Here is a 15,042-nt window from a genome sequence, read left to right as displayed (position 1 = left end):
AATCTAGAGGTTGATAATTCAAGACCAAACTACAGGCTTGGCTCCACACAGCGTTCAGGGCTCCAGTCTCCTTTTCTGTTCCAATTCTCCTGATGGGTAGTCTTGTTCCCAACATCCAAAATAGATGCTAAAGCTTTAGCCACTACATTTACATTCCAAGCAGCAGGATGGAGGACAGGATAGGATAGAAAAGGGACAAAACACATGCCAGTTATTTTATGGAGGACGGTTCCCAGTTGCGGCCATTTGACATTTCTGCTTGCTTTCCACTGATCACAGTAGCAAGGGGGCTGGAAAATGTAGTCATTATTCTAGATGGCTTTGTGGCCAGTTAAAAACTGGAGGATTTTATTACTGAAAAAAGGGAAGAGGTAGTCAGAGGTTAGATGGATGTATGGAGGAAGAGGAGGAGAAGGGGGAGATAAAGCTGGAGAGGTGAACAGGGGCTGGGTGAGGAAAACTTACTAAGTTCTTCTTAAGTTCCCTGCTGTTCACCACTCTAATATTTGGGTTTATCTCCGATTTCAGCAGGTGAGAAGGGAAGGCAGGGCTGTCACCTGAAAACCACCAGGTATGGCCACTGAATGGCCCTCTGAAGCCTTATAGTAGGCATTCATAGAATATAATACAGGTTTCCACCTTGGTGGTGGACTTGAGGCTGGTTTCAGTCTGAGCTCCATTAGCTCATTAGGTTAAAATGGGGGCAGATGGCTACTGACTCATGTCTCCAGAGAGTGCAGAGAGAGGAGGTGGGGTAAGAGGACACTGAGATAGAACACAGGCTGAGTGGTCCTCGGCTGGCTTCTCTGAACCCCCAGAGAGAGTCTGGATGGCACACACTGGAAAGTAACTTCGTGGTTTCCGAAGCCCTTTCCAAAGCTCTTTCTCTCCAAATGTACAAAAAGATTGTGGTAGGGATTGCTTTGCTCCCATTTTGCCAGTGAGGAAAAGGAAGTCAGAATCTTCCTAGGATATTCAGCAGGATGCGGTCTTAAAATGCCAGGTAATTCTTATGTTCAAATTACCTTGAGAAGCACCATGCTCAGGGTGCTGAGTGATATTGAAGGGTCACATCCAGGGTGGTGGATGAACCAGGAAACCATAAACTCCATGATGGTATTGAGTTATGTCTTTCATCATCACCCTGTAGGTACTCAGTAATATTTGATGAAAGAATGAATGAAGACAAGTTTAGGTACCCAGCCTTCTTGGATTCTACTTCCTCTGGTGTCATGGAATAATCCTAGAATGAGCTCACATTTTTCATGCTTAGTGCTGACGGGGTAGGAGATACATGCTATTAAAACCTCTGTTTTAGAGATAGAAACTGAAGTTAAATGACTTGCACAAGGTTACATAGATAGTAAGCAACAGAACCAGGATTCCATTATTAGAGAATAACTAGTCCATGTCAGTAGATTTAATCATAGCTCAAATCATTCCCCATGAAACAGAGTCTCTTCCATAGATATTTAATATAACAAACAGTTAACCTAATACACAGATGTGAGTCCCGTCACTTGACACCAATGTTACAGAAAAGTTCCACTCTGCTTCATGGACTATTTGCTCATATTGAAGTGCCAAACTAGATTGGCGGAGAGGAACATATATTAGCCTTGAATGTTTACTTTGCTCATGAGCACACATCTGTTTTTGTTAATGGGGATGAGGGCAATCAGAACTAGCTCTCAGAAGCAGACATTCTTGACATGGAATTCTCTCCCAGTCCATGAAGCTTTATCATCCATCAGGCTGCGGAGCAGATTGTCAGTTTAGACAGTAGCTGGTCGAAACTAGAAGTTTCTGGACTCTTCAGTTCTTTCAAAGGAGGCATTGTTTCTTCAGGGTCTTTAGCTGAAGTTGAATCTTAAGAAGATATGAAATTTTATGATGGAGTAACTACATCAAAAAACTCTGGGTTGACTTAGAGGACTGAAACAGCTCTATGGGGCGGGGAGGAGGGTGTCCATCTAACAGCTCTTCTGTTTTCTAGCAACAAATTCTTTTTTTTTTTTTTAAAGATTTTATTTATTTATTTGTCAGAGAGAGAGAGAGAGAGAGAGAGAGAGCGAGCACAGGCAGACAGAGTGGCAGAGGGAGAAGCAGGCTCCCTGCGGAGCAAGGAGCCCGACGTGGGACTCGATCCCAGGACGCTGGGATCATGACCTGAGCCGAAGGCAGCCGCTTAACCAGCTGAGCCACCCAGGCGTCCCTCTAGCAACAAATTCTAAGTACAAGAGCTGATCCCTTTTCCAGTCTTCCTTCTCAGGCATCCCTCCACCCCCGCATCCACTTTTGTTTCCACTGTCCCAGCTCAAGCATATGTGAGCAAGGAGAGGTTGCCCACATTGGGGAACGGTTTCCATTTCTTTCCTTTGCTGACATTTTTTATAGAAGACACAACACACAGATTGCACTGGCAAATGTTGCCTCATAACTTGTTGGCATCAGCAGTCTTTGTGTGTTTTCTTGCAAGTTCCTCATCTGTCTTAGATGCAGGCAATGCCCTTGCACCAACTGACCACCATAACATAGGAGCACATAGCCCAGTGGGTGGTCAGTTAGTGGGTTTCATGAGGACTTTGCTTTGTCACTCAGCTGCTTTACCTGAAAATGTGTTATAGATAGGATTGTATGCTGCTTGGAGGCAAACAAATATGACTAGGTTTGGGGTCCACCCCACCACCCCAAATGATGAGAACAGTTGTCAATTCATTGACTGAAGGAACTATGTCCCATGACATCTAGTGGAAATGAAGCTTTTTCAAAGAGCAGGGTATGAAAAAATAGTGGGGATGGGACATGTGGATATAGAGGGCCTCAATATTAAGTCAGTCCATGAAGTTCATAGTCTGTTTATAGTCTGACTTCGCATTTCTTTTCTAACTCACTAAAAGTATTGTGATCTTTTTTCTTAATTACAGAAGAAATATGATGACTTACGGTTCAATACTTCTCTATGTAATTTCTTATATTTTTGACATTTATATTATGCTTCTAACAGTTACATTGTTTGTTTTCTGAGATATCTACACATTCCTTTGGGAAAAGCATTGTGTAATATGTACATATAACCTCTTGTCATCCCAGCCACCTTCATCATCTCCCCACCCCCACAGGCCACACAAGCTTTTTCAAATTATAACTCTGCCAAATAAAGGGAATGGGAGTTCTGTATCCTGCCTTCTTGTGGTGCTGACAGAATATGGCAAGGAACAGGTGCTTAAAGATTTGAGCAGGAGGGGACTTGCACCCACTCCAATGCCTCTGAGATAGATGGACCTGAATTAGATATGTTTAAGTGTAAAAACTGAACATTACCTTCAAAGCTGTGGGAACCCAGATGGTCCCACCCCTTCATGAAGTTTCCCCTGCACCTAGCTTGGAGGGAGATGAGGCATCAGTACAGAGCCCCACCACCTTTGTAATGACCATTCTGGGCTCCAGGTTCCTCACCATCAAGAGAGGGAAAAGAAAATGGAAAAAATACCTGATGTTGAGTTTTCTGCCAATTTTGTCCTATGGGACACTGAAGTTGGATTTAATTTAATACAGAAAAATAAGGAAATATTATCATGTGCACTGAATGTTATATAAGAATTATTGACTTTTAACAATATATGTAAGACAAAGTGATCCTCAATTTACAATGAAATTAAAATTTAAATGAGACTTTTCTTTCATTAGATTAACAAAGATGCTTTTAAAAGTTCACACTTAGATGCTGAATGAGAGTGAAGAGAAATGGATATGCTTATGCACATTCATTGGATTTATAAATTAGTATCATCCTTTTGGTTCAAAATTTGGTCATTATTAAGAGGTTTAAATTTTGACAGCAACTCTTCTCTCACCAATATGTTATGATGAAATAATCAGAAACCTGGGTAAAAATTTATACACAAAGATATTCATGGCAGTGTTAATTTTAGTTATAATGAATGTGAAATAATGAATTAGGTAACAATGTGATTCTAATGATAAGAAAATGGTTAAATAGATGATGGCACATCCATAAGATTTCATATTGAAGTGGTCAATAAGACTTTTTAAAAATATCATGATTCTCTCCCAGATGAAATTAGATATAGATATGTTTAAGTCAGCTCCTTTGGCATAACACATCACTTTAAAAAGTGGCTTAAAAAGTTCTCAAACTGTGAATTGGCTGGATGGTTCTCCTGGTCTAGGCTGGATGGAGCTTGATGGTTGAGAATTACCTCACTTACCTATGTGGGATAGCTGAAACAGTGGAAGAGCATGGCCTCTCTCTCTCCATGTGATCTGTCATCCTCTATGTAAAGCTTGGGTGGTTCTAAAAGCATTAAGAGAAATAAGTCTCAAAGCACAAGGACGTTTTAAGCCTATACTTACATTATATTTGCTACTGTCCCATTAGCCAAAGTCATTCATATGGCCAAGGTGAGTCAAGGGGTAGAAAAATAAGACTTAACCTCTCGATTGGAGGGTCTGCAAAATATTGTGTCCATTTAAAAAAAAAATACATGTTGCACCACGTGACTTGATTTGGCTAATAAAATGTGAAAACTTTGGGGGCAGAAGCTTTAACAGCCAATGCATGTTTTCCTATTTTCTCCTTTCCTTTTTACACAATAGCCAGATACATTTGAGATGGTAGCTGATCTATTTGGCTTGGTTCCAGAATGATCAAGATAAGCAGAACTGCCATGTCAAATTGCACTGGACATGTGGCTTGAATAAGAAATAAACCTTTGTGGTTGTGATGAGCCCTGGGTGTTATACGTAACTGATGAATCGTTGTACATTACATCAAAAACTAATGATGCACTATATGTTGGCTAACTGAAAATAAAAAAAAGAAAAAATAAACCTTTGTGACTTGAAGCTATGCAAAAAGTTGAGATTTTTTGTTATTGTTACAAAACCTGGCCTATCCAAACTAATACAAAAATTGTGTGGGAATTAATGTGATATTTTAAAAGACTGATTTTTCATGAGGGAAAATTTTCATTATATAATTCTATATCAACCAGCAGCTTATAAAGCAGGTATACACTTGCATATGTTATGTAATCCTAAATTTGTCAAAACAATAAAAAACACAGACACATAGCATGGAAGGAAATACATCATAGTGTTAACAATGGAATTACAGGTAATTTTTATTCTCTTCTTTTCCATGTTTTCTATTTTATTTACAATCAGTGTTTATTATCATGCTAGATAATTTTTTTTTCAGTTACTGGTCACTCCTCCCTATCCATTGTCAGGTGATTAGCTGTACCTCCCATGGGAAGATTTCATGTCCTTACCTCACTGGGTGTGACTATGTGATGTACTTTGGCCAATGAAATGTGAGTAAATATGGCATTCATCATGTAGGCAGAAGGTATAAGTCTTATCTTAAGATTTGGCCAGTTCTCCAGGTATGTCCCGTGTAGGGACTGTTCTTCCAGCCTGGGTCCTAAAATGAAAAGACAAAGCAGAGCCCAGGGTATGAGATAATTTTTTAAAAAATGTGTATTGATCTCTGCCCCAGGTTCTTGACAAAGAACACCTAAAACTCTTACAATACCCTAAGTGGTCAAAGCAGTAGCAGCATCTTTTGTGTCATTTGGTCTTTGACCCCATTCCTGACACAGAGCTCCTAAATCCATTGGAATTTCCTGAGTGACAGTGGTGTCTTTGGTCTATGAGGTGACTCTTGGTTGCAGGCTTGTCACCAGAAAGACCAAGCCATGATTACAAGCTTGGAAGAAGGGAGAGGGACTAGAAGTGGAGTTAATGATTGGTCATGCCTGGATGATGAGGCTTCCATAAAAATCTCAAAAGTATGGAGGTTCAAAATGTAGTGATCCAAATGAGATAGAAACTAGAGATACAGTAGAATGCATCAATGAAACTAGAAGCTGGTTTTTTGAAAGAACCAATAAGATCAATAAACCATTGACCAAACTAATTCAAAAGAAAAGAGAGAAGACCCAAATTAATAAAATTATGAATGAAAAGGGAGAGATCACAACTAACACCAATGAAATAGAAACAATCATCAGAATTATTATCAACAGTTATATGCCAATAAGTTAAGCAACCTAGACAAAATGGATGCATTCCTGGAAAACTATAAACTTCCAAAACTGAATCAGGAAGAAGCAGACAACCTGAATAGACCGATATCTAGCAACGAGATTGAAACAGTGATCAAAAACCTCCCAAAAAACAAGAGCCCAGGACCTGATGGATTCCCTGGGGAGTTCTACCAAACTTTCAAAGAAGAAATAATACCTATTCTCCTGAAGCTATTTCAAAAAATTAAGCAGAAGGAAAACTTCCAGACTCTCTTTATGAAGCCAGCATTACCTTGATCCCCAAACCAGGCAAAGACCCCACCAAAAAGGAGAATTTCAGACCAATACCCCTGGTGAATATGGATGCTAAGATTCTCAACAAGATCCTAGCTAACAGGATCCAACAGTACATTAAAAAGATTATCCACCATGACCAGGTGGGATTTATCCCTGGGTTGCAAGGGTGGTTCAACATTCACAAATCAATTAGTGTGATAGAACAAATCAATAAGAGAAGAGAGAAGAACAACATGGTCCTCTGAATTGATGCAGAAAAAGCATTTGACGAGATACAGCATCCGTTCCTGATTAAAACGCTTCAAAGTATAGGGATAGAGGGAACATTCCTCAACTTCATAAAATCTATCTATGAAAAACCCACAGAGATTATCATCCTCAATGGGAAAAAGCTGACAGCCTTCCCTTTGAGATCAGGGACACAACAAGGATGTCCACTCTCACCACTCTTGTCCAACATAGTATTAGAAGTCCTAGCAACAGCAATCAGACAACAAAAAGAAATAAAAGGTATTCAAATTGGCAATGAAGAAGTCAAACTCTCTCTCTCCGCAGATTACATGCGAAGACTCCACCCCCAAACTACTAGAACTCATACAGCAATTCATTAATGTGGCAGGATATAAAATCAAGGTACAGAAATCAGTTGCTTTCTTATACACTAACAATGAAAATACAAAAAGGGAAATTAGAGGATCGATTCCATTTACTATAGCACTAAGAACCATAAGATACCTGGAAATAAACCTAACCAAAGAGGTAAAGGATCTGTACTCGAGGAACTACAGAACACTTGTGAAAGAAATTGAAGAAGACACAAAAAGATAGAAGACCATTCCATGCTCATGGATTAGAAGAAAAAACATTGTTAAAATGTCTATACTGCCTAGAGCAATCTATACTTTCAATGCCATCCTGATCAAAATTCCACTGGCATTTTTCAAAGAGCTAGAGCAAACAATCCTAAAATTTGTGTGGAACCCAAATTGTTAAGGAAATGTTGAAAAAGAAAAACAAAACTGGGGACATCACGTTGCCTGATTTCAAGCTTTACTACAAAGCTGTGATCACCAAGACAGCATGATACTGGCACAAAAACAGACACACAGACCAGTGGATAAGAGTAGAGAGCCCAGATATGGACCCTCAACTCTATGGTCAAATAGTCTTCAACAAAGCAGGAAAAAATATACAGTGGAAAAAAAGACAAGTCTCTTCAATAAACAGCTATGTGTAGAATAATGAAACTCAACCACTCCCTTACACCATACACAAAGATAAACTCGAAATGGATAAAAGACCTCAACGTGAGGCAGGAATCCATCAGAATCCTAGAGGAGAACATAGGCAGTAACCTCTTCAACACTGGCCACAACAACTTCTTTCAAGATATGTCTCCAAAGGCAAAGGAAACAAAAGTGAAAATGAATTTTTGGGACTTCATCAAGATCAAAAGTTTCTGCACAGCAAAAGCTTTTCTTTGTTGACTGTTTCAACAAAACAAAGAAGCAACCCACGGAATGGGAGAAGATATTCACAAATGACAATACAGACAAAAGGCTGATATCCAGGATCTGTAAAGAACTCCTCAAACTCAACACACACAAAACAGATAATCATGTCAAAAAAATGGGCAGAAGACATGAACAGACACTTCTTCAATGAAGACATACAAATGGCTAACAGACACATAAAAAAATGTTCATCATCACTGGCCATCAGGAGATTCAAATTAAAACCACATCGAGATACCACCTTACACCAGTTGGAATGGCCAAAATCAACAAGACAGTAAACAACGTGTGTTGGAGAAGATGTGCAGAAAGGGGAACCCTCTTACACTGTTGGTGGGAATGCAAGTTGGTGCAGCCACTTTGGAAAACAGTGTGGAGATTCCTTAAGAAATTAAAAATAGACCTTCCCTATGACCCTGCAATTGCACTACTGGGTTTTTACCCCAAAGATACAGATGTAGTGAAAAGAAGGGCCATCTTTATCCCAATGTTCATAGCACCAATGGCCACAGTCGCCAAACTGTGGAAAGAATCAAGATGCTCTTCAACAGATGAATGGATAAGGAAGATATGGTCCATATATACAGTGAATTATGCCTCCATCAGAAAGCATTAATAGCCAACTTTTGTATCAACATGGACAGGATTGGAGGATAGTATGCTGAGTGAAATAAGTCAAGCAGAGAGAGTCAAGTATCATATGGTTTCACTTATTTGTGGAGCGTAAGGAATAACATGGAGGTCATGGGGAGCAGGAGAGGAGAAGGGAGTTCGGGGAAATTGGAAGGGGAGATGAACCATGAGAGACTGTGGACTCTGAGAAACAATCTGAGGGTTTTGGGGGGGGATGGGGGATTGGGTGAGCCTAGTGGTGGGTATTATGGAGGGCATACATTGCATGGAGCATTGGGTGTGGTGCATAAACAATGAATTCTGGAACACTGAAAAGAAATAAAAAAAATAAAATAAAGGCAAAAAATAATGTAGTGATCCGAAGAGGCACATGCACCTGAATGTTTACAGCAACAGTGTCCACAATAGCTAAACTATGGAAACAGCCTAGACGTACATCAACAGCTGAATGGATAAAGAAGATGTGGGGGATACACACACACACACACACACACACACACACACACACACCATGGAATACTATGCAGCCATTGAAAATCCCCAAATATTGCCATTTGCCATGATGTGGATGGAACTCGAGGGTATTATGCTAAGTAAAATAAGTCAATCAGAGAAACACAATTATCATATAATCTCACTGATATGAGGAATTTGAGAAACAAGACTGAGGATCATAGGGGAAAGGAGGGAAAAATGAAACAAGATGAGGGAGACAGAGCGGGAGACAAACCATAAGAGATTCTTAATCTCAGGAAACAGACTGAGGATTGCTGGAGAGGAGTGGGGTGGCTGGGATGGACGTTGGGGAGGGTATGTGGTATGGCGGGTGCTATAAATTGTGTAAGACTGATGAATCACAGACCTGTACCCCTGAAACAAACAATACATTATATGTTAAAAAAAAGTATGGGGGTTCAGAGATCTTCTGGATTGGTGAATACTTGGAGGTACTGGGAGAGTAGCATGCCCAGAGAGAGCATGGAAGCTCCATGCTCCTTTCCTGTACCTTGCTCTATGTGTATCTTCTGTCTGAATGTTCACTTGTAACCTTTATCATATCATTTTATAATAAACCAGCAAACAGTAAGGAAAGTGTTTTCCTGAGTTCTGTGAGCCACTCTAGCAAATTAATCAAACCTGAGGAGGGGATGGTGGGAACCTCTGACCTACAGCTTATTGGTTAGGACCACAGGTGACAATCTGGACTTGGGTCAGCGTCTACAGTGGTGTTGGTGGAGGTTGTCTTGTGGGACTGAACCATTAACCTGTGGGATCTGATGCTGTCTCCAGGTAGATAGTGTCAGAATTGATTTGAATTGTAGGGCACCCAGCTGGTGTCACAGAATTTCCTGGTGCAGGAAGACCCTCACACATCTGGTACCACTGGGTGTGGTAGTGGTGTGAGGATAAAGGGAGACACCGAGCAGGAAGGTAAGTTTCTCTTACTCAGATTCCAATTCTACCTACACACAATATTGCTTTCTCCTTTATCTCCTTTATCTTTCACCTTCCCAAGTTGTTCTAAAACAAACCAGTTCACAGATCCAAAACTGCCCCTGTCCTTTTATAAAAGCCACATCCCCCATTTTCTGGGGATGTACCAGGATTGCCACATTTTGGATCAAGGACAGGTGAGAAAGTAACTCATCTCTTCTTCATACTAAAATATTTTATTATTTGCAGAGCGTATGGCATGATTCAGAAGTCACCAAACAGCACAGAATCCCTGTCATTCCACATTAAAATAGAATTATTCCACCCAAAACCCTACTGGGGGGTTTCATAAACCATATATAGAGGGGTTGTTTACACACAATATACTCATTCATTCCAAGAAAATGAGACTTTCTTATTTTTCTGTAAACTACCTAATCTTCCTTAGGAGCCCCATTCTGCTGAGTAATAAGGAAACTTACAGTTAAGTATCTCAGTATGCCTTCCTTGACTTCTCCTCCAGAATGCCTGTAAACACACACATTTGCTTATTGTATGACTGTGGAGGTGAGCAGGTGGGAGCTCAGATGCATACTACTCCTTGGATTTTCACCGTCTTTGAGGAAATTATTTCCCTGTTTACCTGGTTACTCCTTGCTCTACTGGCACCTTCTGTGGACATCTGTGGCTAGAATACTCCAGGTCTGCTGTTTCTCAGCTCAGTCAGCGCCTAGAGTCCTGATTAACTGGCTTCATCTCAGCTTTCAGGGGTGGTCTATTTCTTTGGAGTATGGATGGGATTCCCATTTGATTCCCAGCTCAGGTCGTCTGCCCTACAGACCCCACTTTGTTTACTCTCCACTGAGTTTTCCGGCAGCATCATCAACTACCTTCTGTGTCCTTCACAGGGTCCTTACAGGACTTCTGGGTAAACTTCATGCCAGATGAGAGGTGAAGGTACCTTGCCTCATGTGGTAGTCCAGATTGGTAGAGGGGGCACTCTGTTTCATTCCAATTGCCACCCTTGTGCAGAAGAGGAAAGATATGAGCTAGACTTCCTGCCCTTGGCCTTGGGTGAACGTCACAGAAGGAAGTGGGCCATAGTTCAAACATTGGAAATGAGGGCTCTTTGGGCCCCTCAAACAGGAACAAGATTCTCTCCTCCTTCTCCTAGAGCCATGCTTGGGCCATGTTTGGGAGCATATTTCCCATCTGTTTTTCATTTCCCCCACACAGAATGTGGGAGGCCAAGATCACACAACATTCCCTTCTCGTTCCCCAGATGCCTCTGACTCCCTTCCTTGAATTTTTTGTTCCAATCCATGATGAATTACTTGAATGGCTCCCAGCACACACCAGGCTATTTCATACTTCTGAGCCTTTGCTTGTGCTGTTTTCTCTGCCCAGATTGCCCCTCCAATACCCATTTCTCTTGAAAAACTTCTACTCATCCCCCAAGGCACTGCCCAGGACTCTTCCTCCAACATGCTCACTTCCGTCTTGGCAGTTTGCACAATGAGCTTCATTAAAGAGATATTTTGTGTCTGTCTTCATCATGAGAACTTAAAGGCACAGAAGCTCAGGGATCCCATTTTGGGCATCTTTGTTGTCCTGAATGGGTGGCAAAGAAAAACTGTTCAAATTTGAAACAACAAAAATGTTGTTTCAAATAATTAAATCTTAGTAAAGTGTACATAGTATATCTCTCTGTATTTCTTTTTTATTTTATTTTATTTTGTTTTTTCAGTGTTCCAAGATTCAGTGTTTATGTACCATACCCAGTGCTCCATGCAATACACGCCCTCCTTAATACCTACGACCAGGTTTACCCATCCCCCCAACCCCCTCCCCTCTAAAACCTTCACTTAGTTTCTTGGAGGCCATACTGCCCTGAATGCGCCCAATCTCGTCTGATCTTGGAAGCTAAGCAGGGTTGGGCCTGGTTAGTACTTGGATGGGTGATCTCTCTGTATTTCTTACAACAGCATGTGAATCTACAAATATCTCAAAAAGATTCAGTTATTTAAAAAAAACAAGCTTGATGAGCAGGACCAGTTATTCTCTAAAGCTCCCTGGTTACACACTGGGAGAAGACCAGAGTCCAAAAATCCAAGGCCTTTATGAAATTGTCATTTCCAAATGGGGATGGATGGTTCAAGCTATTAGTAGTCAGGTGCCCTGTACCCCACTGGCCCTTGGAACTATCAAGTTGTGAAAGGCTTTGGGGAAAGGTGAGACACCTGCTAGCACATACAAATTATACCAATTATAAAAGGAGCCCTTTCAGGCAGATGAATGAGGAAAAGTGGACTCCTTTAGGCTTTGTGGGTGGCTAGTGTCTATGTGTGAAAGAAAAGTATGGCACCACTTCCTCTGGGTGCTTACACCCACACAAACAGACTAAGAGAGGTGTATAAGCCCGAGTTCAGCATGCCCTCTAGCCTCCAGCCCTGCATTCATGTGTAAGGCCTAATCTGAACACAGCAGTCCCAGCCTGAGTAGTTCCCTACATCTGCCATCTCACTTCAAAGGACTAATGGCCATGTTTCCATTCATTTGGAATGATGGCTCATGTTAGGTATAAATATATTGTGGGTAATATGAATATATATTTTCTGTTAACTTTCTTAAATGAATCAATGTGAATAAAGAGTGGATGGTTTATTCTCCACAAAAATTAGTAAATTAGTTCCCTTATTAGTGACTTTATTATTATTATTATATTTATTAGTGAATATAGGCTCATTTTGTGTTTGCTCCTAGTGCAAGTTCTTGTTAGATACAGTCATCTATGGGGACTTTTTTTTTCCCTGAAGAGTGAAAGTGAGGGTCCAGGAACCAGTGTGGGCCCCTTTATGAATGACCCTCCAAGGACTTTGCTAATGTAGGCAGAAGCATGCATCTTAGTTAAGATTATCATCTGTTGCCTAGCGTGGGGGTGCAGTGACAGCTTGTCAAAGTCCCTTCTTACATCAAGTGTCTATAAATGTACTGCATTTATTATCGCTTTTGAGTTCTTTTCCATGAAACTGTTAACTACTTGTGTACAGAGACCTTGTGACTTCACACCTGCATGCTGGCTAATTTCCTGGGGTTTGATGCTGTCATGCCACGGTGGCAGAGAAACACTCCTTACTAGTGATATGCAGAAAGCAAAGTACAGTTTATTGGGGAAGCTTCCACATAAGAGGCTGCAGAACCCATGACTACCTTTGGCTGCCATCATCCAACAGAGAGATATGTGCTTGACTGACTACAGCTGCATGCCCTTGGGAAATGGCTCCGAGGAAAGGACCCTGCCCTGTACTACTCTATGGATTTATAAGGATGGCAGAGAACATATGGTATACTGTGTGATACAGGAAATTTCCTGGTTGGGGACAGTCTTGTTTGAAGACAGAACCTCTAGAGATTAGCCTCTTGCATCAGCCTGTTCTTCCCTCAAGCTAGTACAGACATGATAAGCCAGCATCTTGCTAAACTACCAAGAGGATGGCTAGGATTTGTCTCTCCTCTGGCACCACGTAGTTAATTGGGCACTCAGTAAGTATTGGGTTAATAACACTATTATTATGAGGAGGAGGTTCAAGTTTATTTCATTTAAATTTGTTTTCCTTCCATACACTAGCTATTGTAAGGCCCCTTAGAGGTAGATGAGCTGGGCAGGATCTGGGGAAATTTTCTGTGCCTGCCCTCTTCATAGGGAAGGGAGTGGGCAGATTGACTACAGTGGGTTCTTTTTTGCACCTAGGTTCTTTTTGCACCTAGATCCCTAGGATGGAAACCAAGCAAACTTCTCTCTCCTGCTGGGTAGGAGACATAGCCTCTGAAGCAGCATAGGGGCAGAGGAACAAAATGGAAGCAGTTTTCTTCTCTGCATGATATCTTGGGCAGAGTAGCCCTCATTGTGCCCAGGAGAACATTGTGACTATTCTGGAAGAGATCTGGTTAGGTATGGTAATCATGTTGTCAGGGCATCATGGCGTCATGGCACATGGAAGCCATGTGATAATTGTTGAGTGCTCTTTTGGAGATAAGTGTTTGAAATCAGGGCTGTCCCAAAGGGAAAGACAATCCAGGATCCATCAGAAAGATGGATTTCTTGTGAGCCCAGAAGGTTCCAGCAACCTTGGAAGTTCTAGATCTGCTGTTTTAGGCTCAATGTGGAGCAGGATGGGGATCCTGTTGAAACAGAAGGGGTAGAGTGGATGAGAAGAGTCTATACCATAGCATGGTATGCTTCCACTGGCCCAGTGACTGGTGGAAGATCTCAGGAATGATGAGGTGGGTTGCATCTTATGGAGTCTGAGATGTCATGGCTCAGATAGTGTGAAGGATCCTCACCACAGTGGAAATGGCAACTACCCTCCTGGGGAGGAAGGAGCTACATTTCTTTCCATGAGCAGTAGGAGGAACTGTAGATTTAGAAGCAAAGGATGTGGATCTGAGCATTGGGCAACACTTTCTTTTTCTCTCCCTCAAATTGAAGAGTCTCCAGGGTGGGCTAGATCTGCGACTTTCTAGTGATGGTTGGTTCCATGAACTTGCTGTGTCAAGAATGAGGAAATTTACCCTTTGCTGAAGGCCAATGTGGCTCTCATCTACTACTACTACTACTACTACTACTACTACTACTACTACTACAACTATTACTGGTTCTTAACCAGGCACTTTGCTAAAAGCTGTACAAAGATTTTTTTTTTTTCACTTAACCCTCAACAATAACCCTATGATGTAAGTTCTATTAATTTAGAATCTGAAGTGAGGCTACATAAATTGTTCAAGATAAAATAGCTTGGAGTGGTATAGCCTGGATCAGAACATAGTTCAGTAGGATTCTAGCTTCACTATCACTTTATTATACATATGCCTCAAATGTCTTAACAGCAAGTAATCTGCGCAGCCAAGACATCTTCCTTCAGAAAGTGCCATGTGGCAGGAATTGTGTTTATTTTTTTAAAATATTTTATTTATTTATTTGATGGAGAGAGACAGCTACAGAGGGAACACAAGCCAGGGGATAGGGAGAGGGAGAAGCAGCCCGATGTGGGGCTCTATCCCAGGACCCTGGGATCATGAACTGAGCTGAAGGCAGTCGCTTAACAACTGAG

The 15,042-nt window shown here is 41.2% G+C and overlaps 1 protein-coding gene across 3 annotated transcripts in view; it reads right to left on the bottom strand.

The window, feature by feature from the left end:
* Positions 1-1,392: 1,392 nt before the first annotated feature.
* WASHC3 (WASH complex subunit 3) overlaps positions 1,393-15,042 on the bottom strand; it is a 120,682-nt gene continuing 107,032 nt past the window's right edge. The window contains exons 7-9 of one of the 3 annotated variants that reach the window (XR_013967230.1): positions 5,298-5,449; positions 4,233-4,318; positions 1,393-1,869 (exon numbers count right to left, since the gene is read on the bottom strand). Coding sequence is in view for 1 of the 3 variants with exons in the window: in XM_080810429.1 (XP_080666555.1) it covers positions 5,389-5,449 (61 nt within the window). In the remaining 2 variants the exon portion in view is untranslated. Of the gene's footprint in view, positions 1,870-4,232; positions 4,319-5,118; positions 5,450-15,042 lie in introns of those variants that run through there. The other 2 variants (XR_013967229.1, XM_080810429.1) reach the window with 2 other exon arrangements.

The sequence above is a fragment of the Martes martes genome (assembly GCF_963455335.1).
Source record: "Martes martes genome assembly, chromosome: 8".
Taxonomy (NCBI): domain Eukaryota; kingdom Metazoa; phylum Chordata; class Mammalia; order Carnivora; family Mustelidae; genus Martes; species Martes martes.
The sequence above is the reverse complement of the archived record's forward strand: the minus strand, read 5'-3'. Positions and strand labels throughout refer to the sequence as shown.